Genomic DNA, 16,724 nt, shown 5'->3' on the forward strand with positions numbered 1-16,724 from the left:
GAATTTCTTTGGAGGAGAAATTCTTGAGGCCCGTGTACTGTGCGATGTCAGTGCACGTTAAAGAACCCCAGGTGGTCGAAATTTCCGGAGCCCTCCACTACGGCGTCTCTCATAGCCTTAGTAGCTTTGGGACGTTAAACCCCATAAACCAAACCAAACCGAAGCACGCCGTGAGGGATGGGATAAAGGAGGGAGTGAAAGAAAAAAGGAAGAAAGAGGCGCTGTAGTGCATGGTTCCAGAATAATTTCGACCACCTGGGGATCTTTAACATGCACTGACATCGCACAGGACACGGGTGCCTTTTGCACTTCACCTCCATCAAAACGCAAAACACGGCCGCCGCGGTTGGGTTTAATGTGCGGCTCCTGCATTATTTTCACGGCAGCCGTTTCAATTCTACACAATCCTCGTCTATCAGAACCTAGAAATTGCATTTTTGATCTTCAGGCAATGGGGAAAACACGGATGACAGAAACATGCCTCGGGGCCAACCTGCGCAACTGCATCTCGTGCAGCACTGCCCGCATGGCATTTGCTTCAACTTAGTTTCATCACCACCACAGAAAGGCATCGCCACAGCATGGCAGTGATGGCACAAAGGTAGAGCATCCACCTTACGTGCAAGAGGACTGGGGTTCAAATCTCGGTTCTACACAATTCTTCACCAGGTTTGAAAAAAAGAAAAAGAAAACTCCGCGGGTCGATGGAATTGCATAACCAGACCTGGAATGCTGCCTGATCTCGGTGACTAGAAGCCAACCTTGATGTTCAAACAATGAACGATAACCTCACAGCTATCATTACAGAGTGCGCAGTAGAAAAAGGCAGTAGGAGATTTTGACAGGGTACCGGCAAGATATTTGAAGAGACGAAGGATCTGATCAAGAAACTCCAAGGCATGAAAGTGTCTAACGCTACAGAAAGAATAGAACTAGCAAAGCTATCAAAGTTAATAAATAAGCACAAGGTAGCTGACATAAGGAAGTTTAATATGGAGAGAATCGAGCATGCACTAAAGAACGGAGGTAGCCTAAAAGCTGTGAAGAGGAAACTAGTCATAGTCATAGGCAAATTATGCATTAAGAAACAAAGAGGGCAATGTAATCATAACGTTAATGAGAGAGGCAGTAGCACAAAGTAATGGGACATTCCGCCAGTAACGAAAGAGGAAGTAAAGAAAGCCTTAGGAGCAATGCAAAGGGGGAAAGCAGCTGGTGAGGATCAGGTAACAGCAGATTTGTTTAAGGACGGAGGGGAGATTGTGCTAGAAAAACTAGCCGCCCTGTATACGCAGTGCCTTGAGACCTTGAGCCTACCAGAAGCTTGAAAGAAGGCTAACATTATCTTAATCGACAAGAAAGGAGACGTCAAGGACTTGAAAAATCAGACTGATCAGCTTACTGTCCATTGCCAACAAAGTATTTACTAAGGTACGCTAATTGAGTCAGGACAGCCTTAGACTTCAATCAACCAAATGATCAGGCAGGCTTTCGTAAAGGATACTCGACAAGAGACAATATTCACAATATATATCAGGTGACAGAGAAATGCACAGAATGTAGCCAACCCCTATATACAGCCTTCATTGATTATGAGAAAGCATTTCACTCAGTGGAAACCTCGGCTGTCATGTAGGCATTGTGCAATCAGGGTGTAGAGGAGTCTTATGTGCAAATATTGCAAGATATCTATGACTGCACAGCTACCATAGTCCTCCATACAGTAAGCAATAAAATTCCAATGATGAAGGGTATCAGGCAGGGAGACATGATCTCGCCAATGCTATTCACTGCCTGTTTACAGAAGGTATTCCGAAGCCTGAATTGAGAACAGTTGGGGGTAAGAGTTAATGAAGAATACCTAAGTAATTTGCGATTCGCTGATGACATTGCCTTGCTAAGCCACTCAGGACATGAACTGCAAAGCATGATCAATGAGTTAGACAGCCAGAGCAGAATGGTGCGTCTAAAAATTAACATGCAGAAAACCAAAGTAATGTTCAACAGTCTCACAAGAGAACAGCAGTTCAGAATTGGTAGCGAGGTGCTGGTCCAGATCATGAGAGGGAAATAACTAGAAGAATAAGAATGGGTGGAGCGCATATGGCAGGTTTTCTCAGGTCATGAATGACAGTTTACCAATATCCCTCAAGAGAAAAGTATACAACAGCTGTATCTTACCGGTACTCACCTATGGGGCAGAAATGTGGAGGCTAACGAAAAGGGTTCAGCTTAATTTAAGGACAACACAGTGAGCTATGGAAAGAAAAATTGCAGGGTGTAACGTTAACAGACCAGAAGCAGACAGAGTGGGTGAGGGAACAAATGCAGGTTAATGACATCCTAGTCAAAATCAAAAGAAATGGGCTTGCACAGGGCATGTAATATGAAGGCAAGATACTAACTGCTGGTCCTTAGGGGTAAAGGAATGAATTCCAAAAGAAGCCAACCATAGCAGGGGGCGGTAGAAAGTTAGATGGGCGAATGAGATTGAGAAGTTTGCGGGGATAAAGTGGCCGCAGCTGGCAAAGGACAGGGTTAAGTGGAGACACATAGGAGAGGCCTGGGGGACACATGGGAGAGGCCTTCAGTCATTCACGCCCACATTGCACCAGCAATGGAGCAGCACCAACAACCGCAACATGGTTTACACCACCTGTAAATGTGCTTAGCATTGGCATGGGTGCAGCATGCCGGAAGCAACCGAACACGGTGGTGGTATGCACCGATGGTGTCTAAAGTCCACTCAGGCCCCGTCGTCATACCCGAAATGTAAGCTGTCAAACTGCTGGTGCAGAGTGAGCCACATAACATTCGCAAAATAACATGCAAGAAGGCTGCCACAGTTGCGACGTAGCAGCCAAGTTTGTATTGCATGGGTTTCTATGGGAGCTTGGACGGGACTGGTTCACGAAAACGTAGCAGCCGGGAAACGCAGCACCCAGGAATGTGACAAAAGGGTTTTAATCTATTATTTCTGCTGCACCTGTACAGTAAAACAAATCACGGGCACTAAATATACCTGACACAGTTACATTATTTTCTACCCTGTTTATGTTCCTGGACAACACAATTTCCTGCCTACTACATTTAAAACTTTGACGAATTCTAGTACAAAGGGGTGACACACCAAAAAAAATTTTAAAAAATACTGGTGCATGAGCGGGTTGTTCCTTCAAGGACACGTCATGAACAGGAGAAACGCAGCACCTTATTCTCAGTGCATAAGGTCAATGGGGCAAAGCATCTGAGATTGTCACAACGCTTTTGCAGCATGAAAAGCAAAAACGCTGCAACAGTCAACCACCGTGGTTATCATCATCATCATAAAAACTTTATTTTAAGCAGAGGAGTTTGGGGCTCACAGACCCCTGGGCCCCCGCACGGCCCCACTGCACTCAAACGTTCATGTACCGCGGTTGCTTTCCCACGCTGCACACGTGCAAGGGGGCGAAGCATCCAAAAAACGATGAGGAAGAGATTTGGGCTACTTTTGCAATTGCCGCCGACAGGCCGGATGTGTTGCGAATTTCCTTCCGCGCTTAACGTGGGGTGAGACATTTTTGTTCAAAAATTCGATTTTGACATTTTGCAACCACCTGACAGAAAATTCTTTAGCTTCAGGAAATATATTATGCTTAGGTATTCGCGATTTCAGAAATAATGCTTGGTCCTTTTTCGTTGTCACATAGAACGAAAAAGTGGGTGTTTCCAAAAACTTTATCAATGTTTTTGTCACAACAAGGTTTTTGGAGGTTTCAATCTAGTTTTGAGCTCTAGTGTAAGCTGCGTCTATCTATAAGATTCTTTGCAGACTGTATAGCCATGGATTTTATTACAACAGCTGTACAGCCAACTTTTGAAAACCATTTTCGAAGTCTCCCCCCACCAATGCAAATGTGGACTAACCTCTGTGAACACTACATAGCAGGCTGTTCATACCTTAAGCCAAGGAATGCTAATCGACATTTGTATGAAACAAAATTATCAATAAATGCCTTTGTACCTCAGTCAACAATTACAGATTTTAAAATTAGAGGGTTTGGATCATACCTTTTCCCAGATTATAAGTTTTTTCTTCCATTTTTTTTAAATGTATCAATGAAGTTTTACAGTGTTTTTCTACACAAAAGAAAGGGCGTGGGGATCATTTCAAGCATGTGCAATTCACTGGAACTGAAGGTACACAACAGGAATCCGACCGACCCAATGAATGCACCCAGTCTACAACCCTTTCCATTATTGCTTGCTTGATAATTTATGGAACCATGCCATCACTGCTTCCCTACAAATGCTTCTTTGAGCTCCTATTTCGTTATTTGAGATGAGGTTTCAATGTTTGAAGTTGCAGCCCAGTCATGAAAATGCAAACAAATAGCGTATAAATGCGTGTATGGGCCGTACCGTTTTCCTGAAGGAAATATTTAAAAAGAAAAATATCCATGTAAGGGCCACACCCAAACTTTCCACGACCCATGCGGGAATAGCCTTCGAAATGCATGCACCGTGGCCTCCGTGATCGGCTCCGGCTGCGAGCAACGGTGCACTTGATCACGGAGGCCATGCACAGGCAAACGAGCTTCCAGGTGCCGCCCACGGATGGCACACGGTGCCGCGGCTCACCATCATCATCGTCAGCTCTTTTCTCCGCCGCGAGCTCTCGCTATCTATATCGGCATCAGCGGCATCAGTATCAACAGCTCCAGCTGCTAAAAGCAAGCATGGGAGGTGTAGTAGCATGTTAGTTCAGCGCAGTTGTGGCTTTCACGTGCTGCCGCTGAGAGTTTCAGTTTTAGCACGATGGGCAAACACCTTAAAAGCTACACGGCTGAGAGCTTGCTCTTGGACACAGCAAGCATGCAGCGGGCAGGAAATTCGATGTGGCCGAGAAATGCGTCCAACGATAGTGCAACCAAAAGGATGCATTGAGAAACACAAGCTGCAAAAAGCGCGCTTTCCGAGGCAAGCCGTGTGAGTTTCCCGAACTGGAAGAAGAGCTGCTCAGCTATGTGATGGAAGTGTGGAACAACAGCTACGCGTTGATACCGGACATGCTGCGCTACTTCTTGTGGGATGAGGTGCACCAAACACAGCACCAGCTCGGAGTCAAATGACAATGGAACGTAGAATAAATGCCACTCATTCCCTGATTGGTGTGTTTTTACTTCAAAAAAAAAAGAAAATCTTTTTTTTTTCCGCACATCGCGTGTAGGGCCGCACCCCGAAAATTGGCCCTCAAATCTGGAAAAAAAAGTGCAGCCCTAATACACGTTTATACGGTTGAAGCAGTACACATAACTGGTTTGCTGCATTTCCATACTTAATCGTCAGGGTTCTCATGTAACACACATAAAATCCACTGTTCGACAATGACATGAATAAGTTCATGAAGATGTAATAAGTGTAAGCCAACCTTTTCATAAGCAAGGAACTTGAGAGCACTTTCGGGGGCTATCTTGATGACATTGATGCCGTTGCCACGCCAAAGGGACCCCACACCCCCTTCTTGCAACATGTGTCGCAAGCATTGCTGGATGGACTGGAACTCTTTGCCTCGAACCTGGTTAAAAGAACAGAAGCAAAATTACTAATCTGCACGTTGATTTTCTTCTTATGTGAAGAATGCAAAGTTACCATAGTGCAACCTTGAGTTGAACACACTATGTAATATGAGTAGACTACTTGTTTTCATTTATGCAGCATCCATAAACAAAAATAGTAAAGTATCCAGCATTCGATTCAATTTGAATGTTTGGTATTAGAATTCTCGAAGCATTAGTCTCAAGCGAATAACATTTCTGGAACTCTTGCTTTGTGTGCTTTCGGTTCAGCATACCTCCTCCACAATGGCACCACAGCACATGCACAACCAAAGCCCCGACACCATGCCACGTGCCTGCGCTCCCGCATATATGCTGGAGCCGGTCTGCACATGCTCGCGGCAAAAGACGCGAGCAGGCAGAAATTTGGTTTATGGTTTATAAGGGTTTAACGTCCCAAAGCGACTCAGGCTATGACGGACGCTGTAGTGAAGGGCTCCGAAAATTTCGACCACCTGGGGTTCTTTAACGTGCACTGACATCGCACAGTACATGGGCCTCTAGAATTTCGCCTCCATCAAAATTCGACCGCCGCGGTCAGGACCAAACCCACGTCTTTCAGGTCAGCAGCCGAGCGCCATAACCACTGAGCCACCGCGGCAGCCCCAAGCAGGCAGAAGAGTGGCACTAAGATCTGTACCTGTCAGGTGTTTGCAGCCACGCTCCCTGCGGTGCCCACGCGCCGTAACCGGCACAGCGCCGTGCATCAGTAGGGAGATTTAGCACAGCGCGATCCACTTCTATGCACCACCAATGTGCACGCACTGACTGGTCCCAACGGGGCAGGCATACAGACAGCTGGCCAACACATGGCGCCTTATGGCGTCCTCAGGGCGAAATGTGCAGGCCCAGTGGCTCCATGCGAAAGTGGATTGTGCTATGCTATATCTCTATGATTAGAGGATGCGCGGCTTCGCTGACTTCCGCGGAAAAAGTCTGAGCTGACTGCAGGTACTGCAGCCGCTCTTCTCCAAGTGAAATTCACATATCAAGTGCCATGGTGCAAGCACCAAGGGGAGCTAACACGAGGCACATGGAGGTGGGTGCCCCTTTCCGACACCTGATGTGGGGTGGCACTGGGCGCTGGGCACATGGTGCATACACCTAGCAGGTGTTCTTGTAGCTGTCCCTTAAAAGCAAGAGCTTCACAACAACACAACTGCAATTAAGACCAATAGTCAGGGATTACATAGATAGGTCTCACACCCCACAAATGCGTCGCCTTCACATGCAGGTCGACTCCCCCACTTTCCGATTACCATTTTTGCAGGTCGTCAACATAGGTTTAATACACCCCCTCTTTTTTTTTCATGTAATGGGCTTGAGCGTTTGAAAGGTACCATATTTTCCGGTGTATAGGACGCGGCTTTTTTTTCCAAAAGTCTCGCTGGTGCGTCTTATGAGAGGGTGCGTCTTATACGCGGATTTTTTTTTTTGCGAGTTCAGAAATCACTCAGGTTCATGTTCAAGCTTTTTTCACTGAAAAAATATCACTACCAATAACGCGGTTGTAACACGGTTAATATTTCAATACTGGGACCGCCGTGCGCAACTTTTTTAGGTGAACTTTATCATGAAATGGTGGGGATGACAGCTCCTGGAATCACAAATACATGGCCATTTCGGAGGTCCCAAGCAAAAGTAATGTGAAATGCCAAAAGATGGCGAAAATCGCGCTTCTCGCCATTGTCCAGACAAGCCAAGACAAGCCAGCGCTCTTTTTTTAGTCACCCTTTGCAACTTTGTTTGCTCCGTGTACGCAATGCGAAGAGAATGCTTCAGCCACATTGCCTCCAGAAATGGGCGAATTTTTTGACAGCGCATCCGAAGATGAAGACTTCAAAGGTTTTAAGCAAAAATAAAATGCTGTTATGGACATAAGGAGAGTCTTTCGTTTTTCTTTCTTTTTTGCTAAAACGTGGGCGGGTATGGCGCGAGTGTTTGCCTTTTTTGATCACTTAGCGTTGCTTAAGAACTTTTCTCACAGGTACAGTGCATTTCGCGATAGTCGCGCAAGCGTTTTTAATTAAGCCTCACTAGCCTAACTGGGTAAATTGGGGTGCGCCTTATACACGGGTGTGTCTTTTATATCAACTTTTTCAATAACAGCCTGCATATATGGCGGGTGCATCTTATACAAGGGTGCGTGTTACACACCAGAAAATACGATACATGATTTTTAAAATGATTATTCAACCTTTTTTTTGTGTGTCTAAAGTATTCAAAACACTGTAAAAACCCGCACATAATATGAAATGTAATTTGGGGATGGCAAAAATGAAAAAAAAAAAACACTTTAATCCACGTATAAAGCAAGTGAGGAAAGCTCGCCAAAAGCATTTATTTGCATGCAACTGCATTTTGCACTTGACTCAGTGATCTGGATGGATGCTCGCGAGAAGTACGCACTGTGCTCTCCGCGCGGTTGCGTCCAGTGCCACTTCGTGCGAGGCGTCGAAAAAGGGCACGCATCTTCACGTGCCTGGGGCCAGCCCACTTCCCCTCTCGCACCACCACGCTTGGTCAGAGAATTTCACGCCAGGAGGAAAACAGCAACTCACACTCGTCCCAGTGCTCACGGTAGCCATGTGGTCCTCCGATTGTTGTAAACTAGCACGCTGCTTCTGGCGAGTGTGCAGGACAGCAGCGCGGGCACCAATAACTGGTATGTACAGATCTGGACGCCGGAAGCCGCGCTTGCGTTGCGCACCGCACGCATGTGCAATCGGCTACGGCATTTGCGCATGCACATAGGCGCACTGCATGTGGGCCCAGGAAGTGTCCTCGGAGTCAGGGCTTAGTGATCATTGGTTACTAGCTACTATTACTTTCCTTTTAAAAGCAGCCAAGTACAGCTCTCGCGGTCCCAACGTCATGCGAGGAGCGACTGTCCTGCTTCTGACAGCATGGGTGTCGCGAGGTCAGCATGGAGAAACTGCATCGAAATAGAAACTATCGAAACAGTGAACCGACGCCACTACTAGATAGCGCATCGTCTAGCTGGAAGCCTGATGGTGTAAGTGCTGAATAATAACGAGACCAGAACTGTGAATTTCGGCTGAAAATTGTTTGGATCCACATATAATACAAGGCGGAAATTTACATGCTAAAATCTGAAAAAAAAACAAAAAACCTTGCATTATACATGAGCTTGTGCAGTGTTCGCTTCAAAATTATATTTTAAGAATTACTATCCACTTCGGAGCAAAAAACACTCTTTGCACGTGCCTCACATATCATTTTTATGAAGAATTCCTGGCTGTAGTTTTACTTGATTTTCTGGGTTTGGTTATTCGCTACGACTAGATAATGCACTAAGCTTTAACTGACTAGTAACATCTTAAGGGGGGACACTGGTCTTAGACCTATTTTCCTTATTTTTAGCCCAATCCTAATAAAACTGTACTATCTTGCTCAGTTTTTTATACTGATTTCAAAAATGCAATTATCTTTCTCATAAATTAGTTGGTTCCCAAAATAATTAATTTTAATTAGTCATTCATTAGTACCTCGGTGCAAAAAAAACTGCTCAATAAAAAATCATTTTTAATCCACGGCTGCATAGTACGGTGAGTAAAGAGTGCAATAATCAAAGCAGTTTTTCCGTTTTACTCTCATTAGTAATTTTACAGCACTTGGAATATCAGTGTTCAAGGTGTGAATGTAGTGTATCGGTAAACTTTGCGAAATTATAAATTTTTGAAGTGTGACTGAACAAATCTGCTTCGATTATTGCACACACTGTGCCTTCAGCTTCCCTTAGCAACTAATACAACATCTCTATCTGTCCTAGATGCTGAGATATCGACATACTAAGATAGCCAGATGTCCAAAATTTTCATGCTGTTAAATTGCCTGCTCCTGCATAAATTCAGCCCACTCAATGATCTGTGTTTAATATTATGGTCAAAAAGCTGGTTTCTTGAAGGAAAAAAATTGGTACAGTTGGAATATAATAGCTGTAGACTCCACAAATGTCATTTTTTGAAAATCAATTTTTTGGTAATTTTTTGGTCTGAAAGACCAGTGTCCCCCCTTAACTGCATATGCATGTCCCTGTCCTGCATTATTCTCTGGTTTGCAGCAAGAAGCACACTATGAAATAGGAATGCAAACATCCACTGCATTTGTAATGTTGTAAGTGCTTCATTATACTGAACAAGAATAATTTCAAACATTGCTTATTTAAATATGAGTTTCATTGTCTCAGTTGTACATTACAACTTTGTAACTCTGCACTGACGTTACAGGTTAGCATTTCATCAAGAAGCTAAGCTGTCAATGGTGTGGACAACTGCACCAATGCATATTAAGCAATGAAATGCAGCACTTAAATAAAGCACAACCTGAAGCTTTTACTACATGTTACGGGTACTTCCTTAACTATAGTAAGCGGTCTTGGAAGCTGAGAGCGTGGATATCATGGACCGAACCATATCTGAGGAAGTCTAATGTGCTACAACACTGCAGTGCTATTACTGTATTTACTAGATTCAAATGTACACCTTTTCCCAGAAAACATCGCCTAAAAATAACATGCGCGTTAAAATCGAGTACGAAAATGAGACTTCACCAGCAATGCCCTATTGTCATCAGCATCACAAAAATGAAGGCTTGGTACTTCTTACGCATCGATATTATCGATATTGCCTACCACAGTCATGAATAGCAAGAGGCCCCACAAGCATCTGAAGTGTCCCGTCAACAAAGTGCCGACATGGACTTCAGCCAACATGGAAACATCAGTTCCGAAGATGCACCAAGTTCACTACGACACCGGGTTAAAAAAAGGTCACCCTGTGTGTGGAGGCTTTCTAAGCACAGATTCGTGTAGCTGAGCAGCCACGCACTGAGCGTGCAACTGCCGCCTCCGCTCCCATCCACAGGGCACAAACGTCTTGAAGCTCTGCCAAGTTTGCCAAGCGCGCCACCACCACCGCCACAGCTCTCGCCGAAAGACATACGCGCCATGAAGTTATCACAGCGCAGCACCTTGGTGCGCTACCAAGGTCTGTACTGTGGACACTGGTGAGGACGTGAAAGAAGGCAAGTGACAATTGAGCGGCCTCACGTGCGCATTTTTTGCAGAAGCATGAAAGTCCGGTGCACGTTACAATCGAAGTCATTACACTTCTTTTTTCTGATCTTGAAAAACAGGTGCGTTACAATCAAGGAAGCGTTAGAATCGAGTAAATACAGCATGTCATCTGCCCTCTGTGTTTTGTTGCTTGCATATGTGGCTCCTGGAGCTTTGAATAAAAAGCCGTTGATGGCAACGCCACGTCCAAGAACACATGCTAGAACCTAAACTACAGCATCCAAGATTAAGAACTGAGTGTACCGACTGCTGCATCAGAATGCATTACTGGCAAAGCCAGCTCCACAACCATATGCTATGAAGCTAAGCGCGCCATTCAGAAACAAGAATTTAACACTTCAATATTTTTGTCTGTCCTCACTGCTGTAGAGAAGGCATTCCTAACATTACCAGCTACTATGACACATGCTCCAACATTGCACCGTGCTCACTGGCATAGACATCTGTGCGGGTAAACCTGATAAAGCAAGATTATGAGGGCAGAAGCACCTTCAGGAACTATTTCCAAGAGCTGACACACCTGAAGCAAGCGCACAATGCTCATGGCCCGTGTCCAGCTTTCGATATATTATTGTAGAGTAAATACACTTCTAGGTGCTCTAGCAGTGACATGGATGAAACAGGGCCACGGCTCGGGCTGAGAAAAAAAGAAGATTACTGAATGCTTACATTTGCTAATCTTTTGATGTTTGCTATACAGTCGAACCCAGTTATATTGAACTCAGATCGAATTACCCTTTACATAGAATAATTTATGAGCACCGTAAGGCTACACCGTGAATGTACAAGAAAATATACGGCTACATCGGTCAAAAATTAACCATCACATCTAATAGATCGAACTTTGGGCAACTCCATACTACTCAAGAAATTGGCTTTCCCTCAGCACATTTCTGGAGGTTAGCTTTTCCGCATGGACTTGCACGTGCTACTGGTGCTATGGTGCTACGTAGAGTGAGCAGACCAATGATGATGTGGATTTTACATAACGTAGGCGGCAGGCATGTGCCCAACCAACCAGAACATGCGTTTTTAGCTCGTTGCGCCAGTTGTGCCAGTGTTGTCATGCAGTTCGCATGTATGGTGCACCGTGCTGCCATCGACAATTTAGCGCGTTTTTTGCTGTCTCTGCGTGCGTGCGATGGCAGCGATAAAACGGCAGAATCTCACCTTCTGAAATCGAAAATTATCAAGCGAGTTGAATGAGGAGACAAGAAATCCAAAGTCACCACAGCGTACAAGGTTCCAAGAAGCCTGCTGAGCACCATTTTGAACAAGGCTGACATTCAGGCAAAAGCGGAGAAGAGACCCGGCAGAAAAAGCAAGTCTCTGTGATGCTTGCAGACCGCACTTTCGGTGATCTACAGGTCCAATCTAAGAGCGTGGATGACCTGTAAACTTTTTGCCAAGTAGCTGAAATCTTCGAATGACCTGGTAGGCCAAGATCACAATGTCTGCCTCATCGTAGACAACAGCTGTGCCCACCGCTGCAGTGCTAGTTCCAGCAACATTGCACTTCGCTTCCAGCTGGCAAACACTACAGCGATGCTCCAACCCCTGGACTAGGGGATAACTTGCGCGGTGACTGTAGCTGTAGGAAATGTCTGATATAACGCCTCCTGCAGAACCTGAGGGGTGAAAGATACCTAAAAATCAACCTCTGAGACCCTGTCTATGCTGAGTGAGTCGTGGAATGATGTTAAAAATTAAACTATACAGAACTGCTTCCATCATTCTGGTCTCTGCTTTCTCGGAGAAGACGGAGCAAATTCTTTTGTCGGGAGAGTTAGACAAAGCTGCCGCAGGTCTTGATGAACTGCGGAACCAGTGGTCTAAATTTCCTGGTGCTATCTGTGATGGGGCTGAGACCGCGGAAGAGCTTGCAGACAAAGGCATCATTGGCGATGTCACAGACAATCAGGATACCACTACTGCGAATTGTGGCGACTTATCAAATGTGTACCCACATGCTTCGACATGCACCATGCGCTTAGCATGATTCATCGCTATTGTGAATCGACAGAAGGCTGCATTCACAGCTGTTTGGAAGCCATCAATAACACTGAAGAATATGTTTTCTCCCAGGCAGCAAAGATAAAAAAACAAAAAATTTGCGACTATTTCGCTCAGTATTCTGCGCACAGTAAGTGACAATCATAAAAATACATTTTTTTTTCTATTTCAATGTGTTTGTATGTTAAATTTCTTGCTACTTTCATATCGAATTACATGTTATATCGAACTAGCAGGCATTTTTTCCGAGCTCGAAATATGAGAGTTTGACTGCAGTTGCATTTCCCTGAAGCGGGAAAAATTACGGACACTAATGGTTTTATGTTTTTTGGCCTGCAGCTCAGAACGTCTTGGAAGTGAAGGAATTCCGGCATTAAAATCTTTCCAGGGAGATCTTCATTGACACAGAATGAGAGAATGAATTAACTATGTCATTTGTAGACTGAATTTCATCAGCTTCACTCACAGTGCAATGTCCAAGTAACTTCAAACGCACATGTACAGCCACTTTGAACGACACGACACATATAGCTGAAGGGCGTTTTTGAGTGATTCAAGAGCAGCAGCAAAAAAGTTAGGCAGTGTTTAACCACGGTTATAACCAGAGGTCGAGTGATAGTATTTTGGCAAAGGGCTGGCCCAAATTTGGAGGCCGCCATCGTGTCGGGCACGCTCAATGGTGGTTTAACATCAATTATGGTCCAGATCGGCCAAGGTCAAATTTCGGGAGTGGCTCAGCCCAAATTTTTGGAGTGGCCCGGGCCAAATTTGGAGGCCGCCATCGTGTCGGGTATGCTCAATTATAGTTGGAAATCGATTCTGGTCCAGATCGGGCAAGGTCAAACTTGGGAGGTGGGTCTAATTTTGAGTGTGGATTAGTGCTACGTAGAAGACGACAATGAGTGCGCCGGACGGAGCAGGTGAAAGTTGAAGACAATGCTCTGCAGTGCACAGTGCGAGAATGTGGTACAGTTTAACATAAGGCGTGTTTGGCTGTGGCGATAGCCTAGTGGTCTCACACAACGTCCTGTGAAGCTGACCTGTTCTCGCCGTTGCGGGTTTGACTCCCAGTCGTGGATTGAGTGTTCTTTTTCTGCCTCTTTTTTCCAACCAAGGCACATTTTGATCCTGTCTAGACTGAAGGCCAATTTCAGACAGCAAACAGGTCACGTGGTGTTGAGCGGGATTGGTGCATCAAGTAGAGCTATCGCTCTCACAGGTTCTTAAGTGCAAAACCCAGCAGCGGCGTTCATAGTAGAGCATCGTAACGCCTTATAGACGGTCCATTTGCAAGACCGCATTTGCCTACTAAAGTACTGAGCACCACTACCTTGGGCTGTTCCAGCTATCTGCTTGGTTTTGTGTTAACACTCAAATGGACATCTGAAGCCTTAAAAGAAGCACTAGAGAAGGACCCTCCTTAGACTGCTTGATGCAGCCACCTATTCCAAGATCGTCTTTGATTGTGTGCCTTGACCTCCCAAAAACACATCTATAAGCTACCAGAATTGTCATGGGGAATAGGGAATATACAAAATTCCGCAAGTGCACTTTCCCGCATAACAATGTTGCCCAAAACAAGATGGCTGACCATGCGTTTCCAGCTGAAACAAAGCAAGAAAAGACTAGTTTTTTAGTTTGATTCTTCCAAAATGCGTTTCTTACATTCTATCCACACCTTTAGCGCCTGTCCTGTAGCCCATGTAGTTTCTTTATAGCGAAGTCAGCCATCTTGTTTTTGGCAACATAGTTATGTGGGAAAGCGCACTTGCGGAATTTTGAATATCCCCTATAGCACATTGGTTGAGGCCACAAAAGGCTCCTTTAACACATGATACGTAATAAAGAGGCACTTTTGATTTTCACCTCCATCAAAACGCAGCCAGTGTGGCCATGAATTTAACCTGCAAGATCATGTTCATAAAAAAAAAAATGTCATTGCTACCACTTTGAGGCCGTTTTAATATTTAGACACCACGTGCCGTAAAAAATGACTGATTAGAAACCTCAAAATAACACAAAGTTGTTCATTTATGCACATATGCAACAGTTTTTATTTGACTCTCTGAACTACGGGGCTACACACAGGCGAGATCGCTGTTCATAAAGCTGAGCGGGTAAACCTGCCTTATCTTGTTTTTATTTGTGTGTGTTTATCATACCAACTTTTTCAAGCGTTGCTGCAATCTGAGCGCATTTGCTGGCCACTTCTTTACTTGTATTGTAGCTGTTGTAGAAATCTACTTGCACACAGTGAGCAATTCACCTCATGAGCTCCTGCACAAGTGGGCCTCCAGGCATACCCAGGCCTCACGCCGAGCTTGGCGGGCAGTGCTCGAGCTCAGTAGAGTGGTAATGTAGCAGGCCTGGGCCAAGCTTCAGCTTTGAGTCTCGAGCTCACACCATGCTCGAGCCTCAGAATGAGGCCCGTGCAATGCTAGTGTGACTGTTCAAGCTGTCATGAAATGCATACTTTTAGAGCGTTACAAGCTGACTGCATTCACATTTTCTGCTGCATACAAAAATATATGCCCTGTCATTAAATTGCATGAATGTGCTCAAAACAGAAAGTTCAGATTTCAGATATGCCCAGGTCAAATGCTTTTTCAATTAAAAAGAACTAAGGTACAAAAAATAAGTCATGTATGTGTCACTTAATAGCCATAAGCAAGAAAAAAATGTAGGTATATTTTACCCTCTTACATTAGTCAACAAAACTCATGTTTTACTTCTCATTACTTAAAGGGCAGCTGCATCACTTTTTGAAAATTCCATGATATTCAAGGATCCAAATCTATGTAGGCTGTAGAAAAAAACATGCCAAGATTTTTTTGCAAGAGAATTTAAAATGGTGACTTCTCCACACAGCATGGGAGAAGTGCGGAGAAACTCAGTGATGACGTCACTGATGGGGAGATTTCGAAGTTCTGCTGCCTTTGCCCACAACTAGCTGTGTGCCCCCAAACAACGCTCCGCAGGCACTGCCTTCAATAGCGTTGGTTTTTTTCCTTCAAAGAAAGCGGTTCTAAGCTGTAAATGTACCGGCACCATAGATGAAGTCATCATGCTTAAATCCTGGTTGGTAAAAATAAGGTTACAGTGTTACTGTGCTGTTCTGACAACTATACTACCTGCACTGGCCTTGCTGTCTAGCTATTAAGGCACTAAGGGCTTCCAAAGAAAATGAAACACTACAAATTCAAAGGAACTGGAATTTTTTTTGTGCAAAGGCAGTATCAGCTCTGCAGTCAAAGATACAAATAATGCAAAAGGAAATTGAAATGACGGCAAGACAACTAGAATTTGCCGTAAATTTCAACCACTAAGATTTGAAAGGCAAACTTCCAAGAAGGGCTGCTGAGGTACATACCTGCAGGAAGACTTTCAGGCGGTCTAGAGGGGCAGTACACGTTCGTGAAACTGCTCCAGCAACTCCCCCAGCTACCAAATGTCGCCACCACATGCCTGTGTGGATCTCTTCTTCCGTGAAATCATCTGGCACCAGTGAGTCTTCACCAATATCCACAAACTGGGGAACAAAACAAAAATATTCTAGGCACACTTGTTTTCAAAGAAGCACAAGCCTACCAAGGCAGCAGGCGCACATAGAATAGCTTAGCATGAAACTTTTCTTTGTGTGAGGATAATTAGGGCTTCCAGCTGCCAAGCAAAACAGAAGACAAACTTATCAAAGGCTCTGATACAAACTCTCACAACGCAGAGAAAAGTAGACAATGCCACGTCTGTTCTCAACACTTTTAGCCTACTATAGTTCACACTCCCTCCAGATAATCCCAAATTATAGCACATTGATTAAATTAATTTTTTGTTGTATCTGAAGCCATCCTCTTCAGCTGTCACGGTTTGCAACAATCACTTCTACAGATTGCAACTTCTTCCAACAACCATGCGTCGTCAGCATGAAAAAAAAAAGACAATGCACCCCTCCACAGCTGGTGCCTAAAACTAGCTATCAGTGTAAGAAGTTTTATAGGTTAAATATGGCAGTACTG

At 44.5% G+C, this 16,724-nt stretch overlaps 1 protein-coding gene across 3 annotated transcripts in view; it reads right to left on the bottom strand.

Moving 5' to 3' along the window:
* Positions 1-16,724, bottom strand: part of SCaMC (Short Calcium-binding Mitochondrial Carrier) — a 63,848-nt gene that overhangs the window by 34,925 nt on the left and 12,199 nt on the right. For all 3 annotated transcript variants that reach the window (XR_016290745.1, XM_089581479.1, XM_089581478.1), the window contains exons 5-6: positions 16,082-16,240; positions 5,414-5,560 (exon numbers count right to left, since the gene is read on the bottom strand). Coding sequence is in view for 2 of the 3 variants with exons in the window: in XM_089581479.1 (XP_089437605.1) it covers positions 5,414-5,560; positions 16,082-16,240 (306 nt within the window). In the remaining variant the exon portion in view is untranslated. The remainder of the gene's footprint in view (positions 1-5,413; positions 5,561-16,081; positions 16,241-16,724) is intronic.

The sequence above is a fragment of the Amblyomma mixtum genome, chromosome 3 (genome assembly GCF_055824585.1).
Source record: "Amblyomma mixtum isolate Tamu chromosome 3, ASM5582458v1, whole genome shotgun sequence".
Lineage (NCBI taxonomy): Eukaryota > Metazoa > Arthropoda > Arachnida > Ixodida > Ixodidae > Amblyomma > Amblyomma mixtum.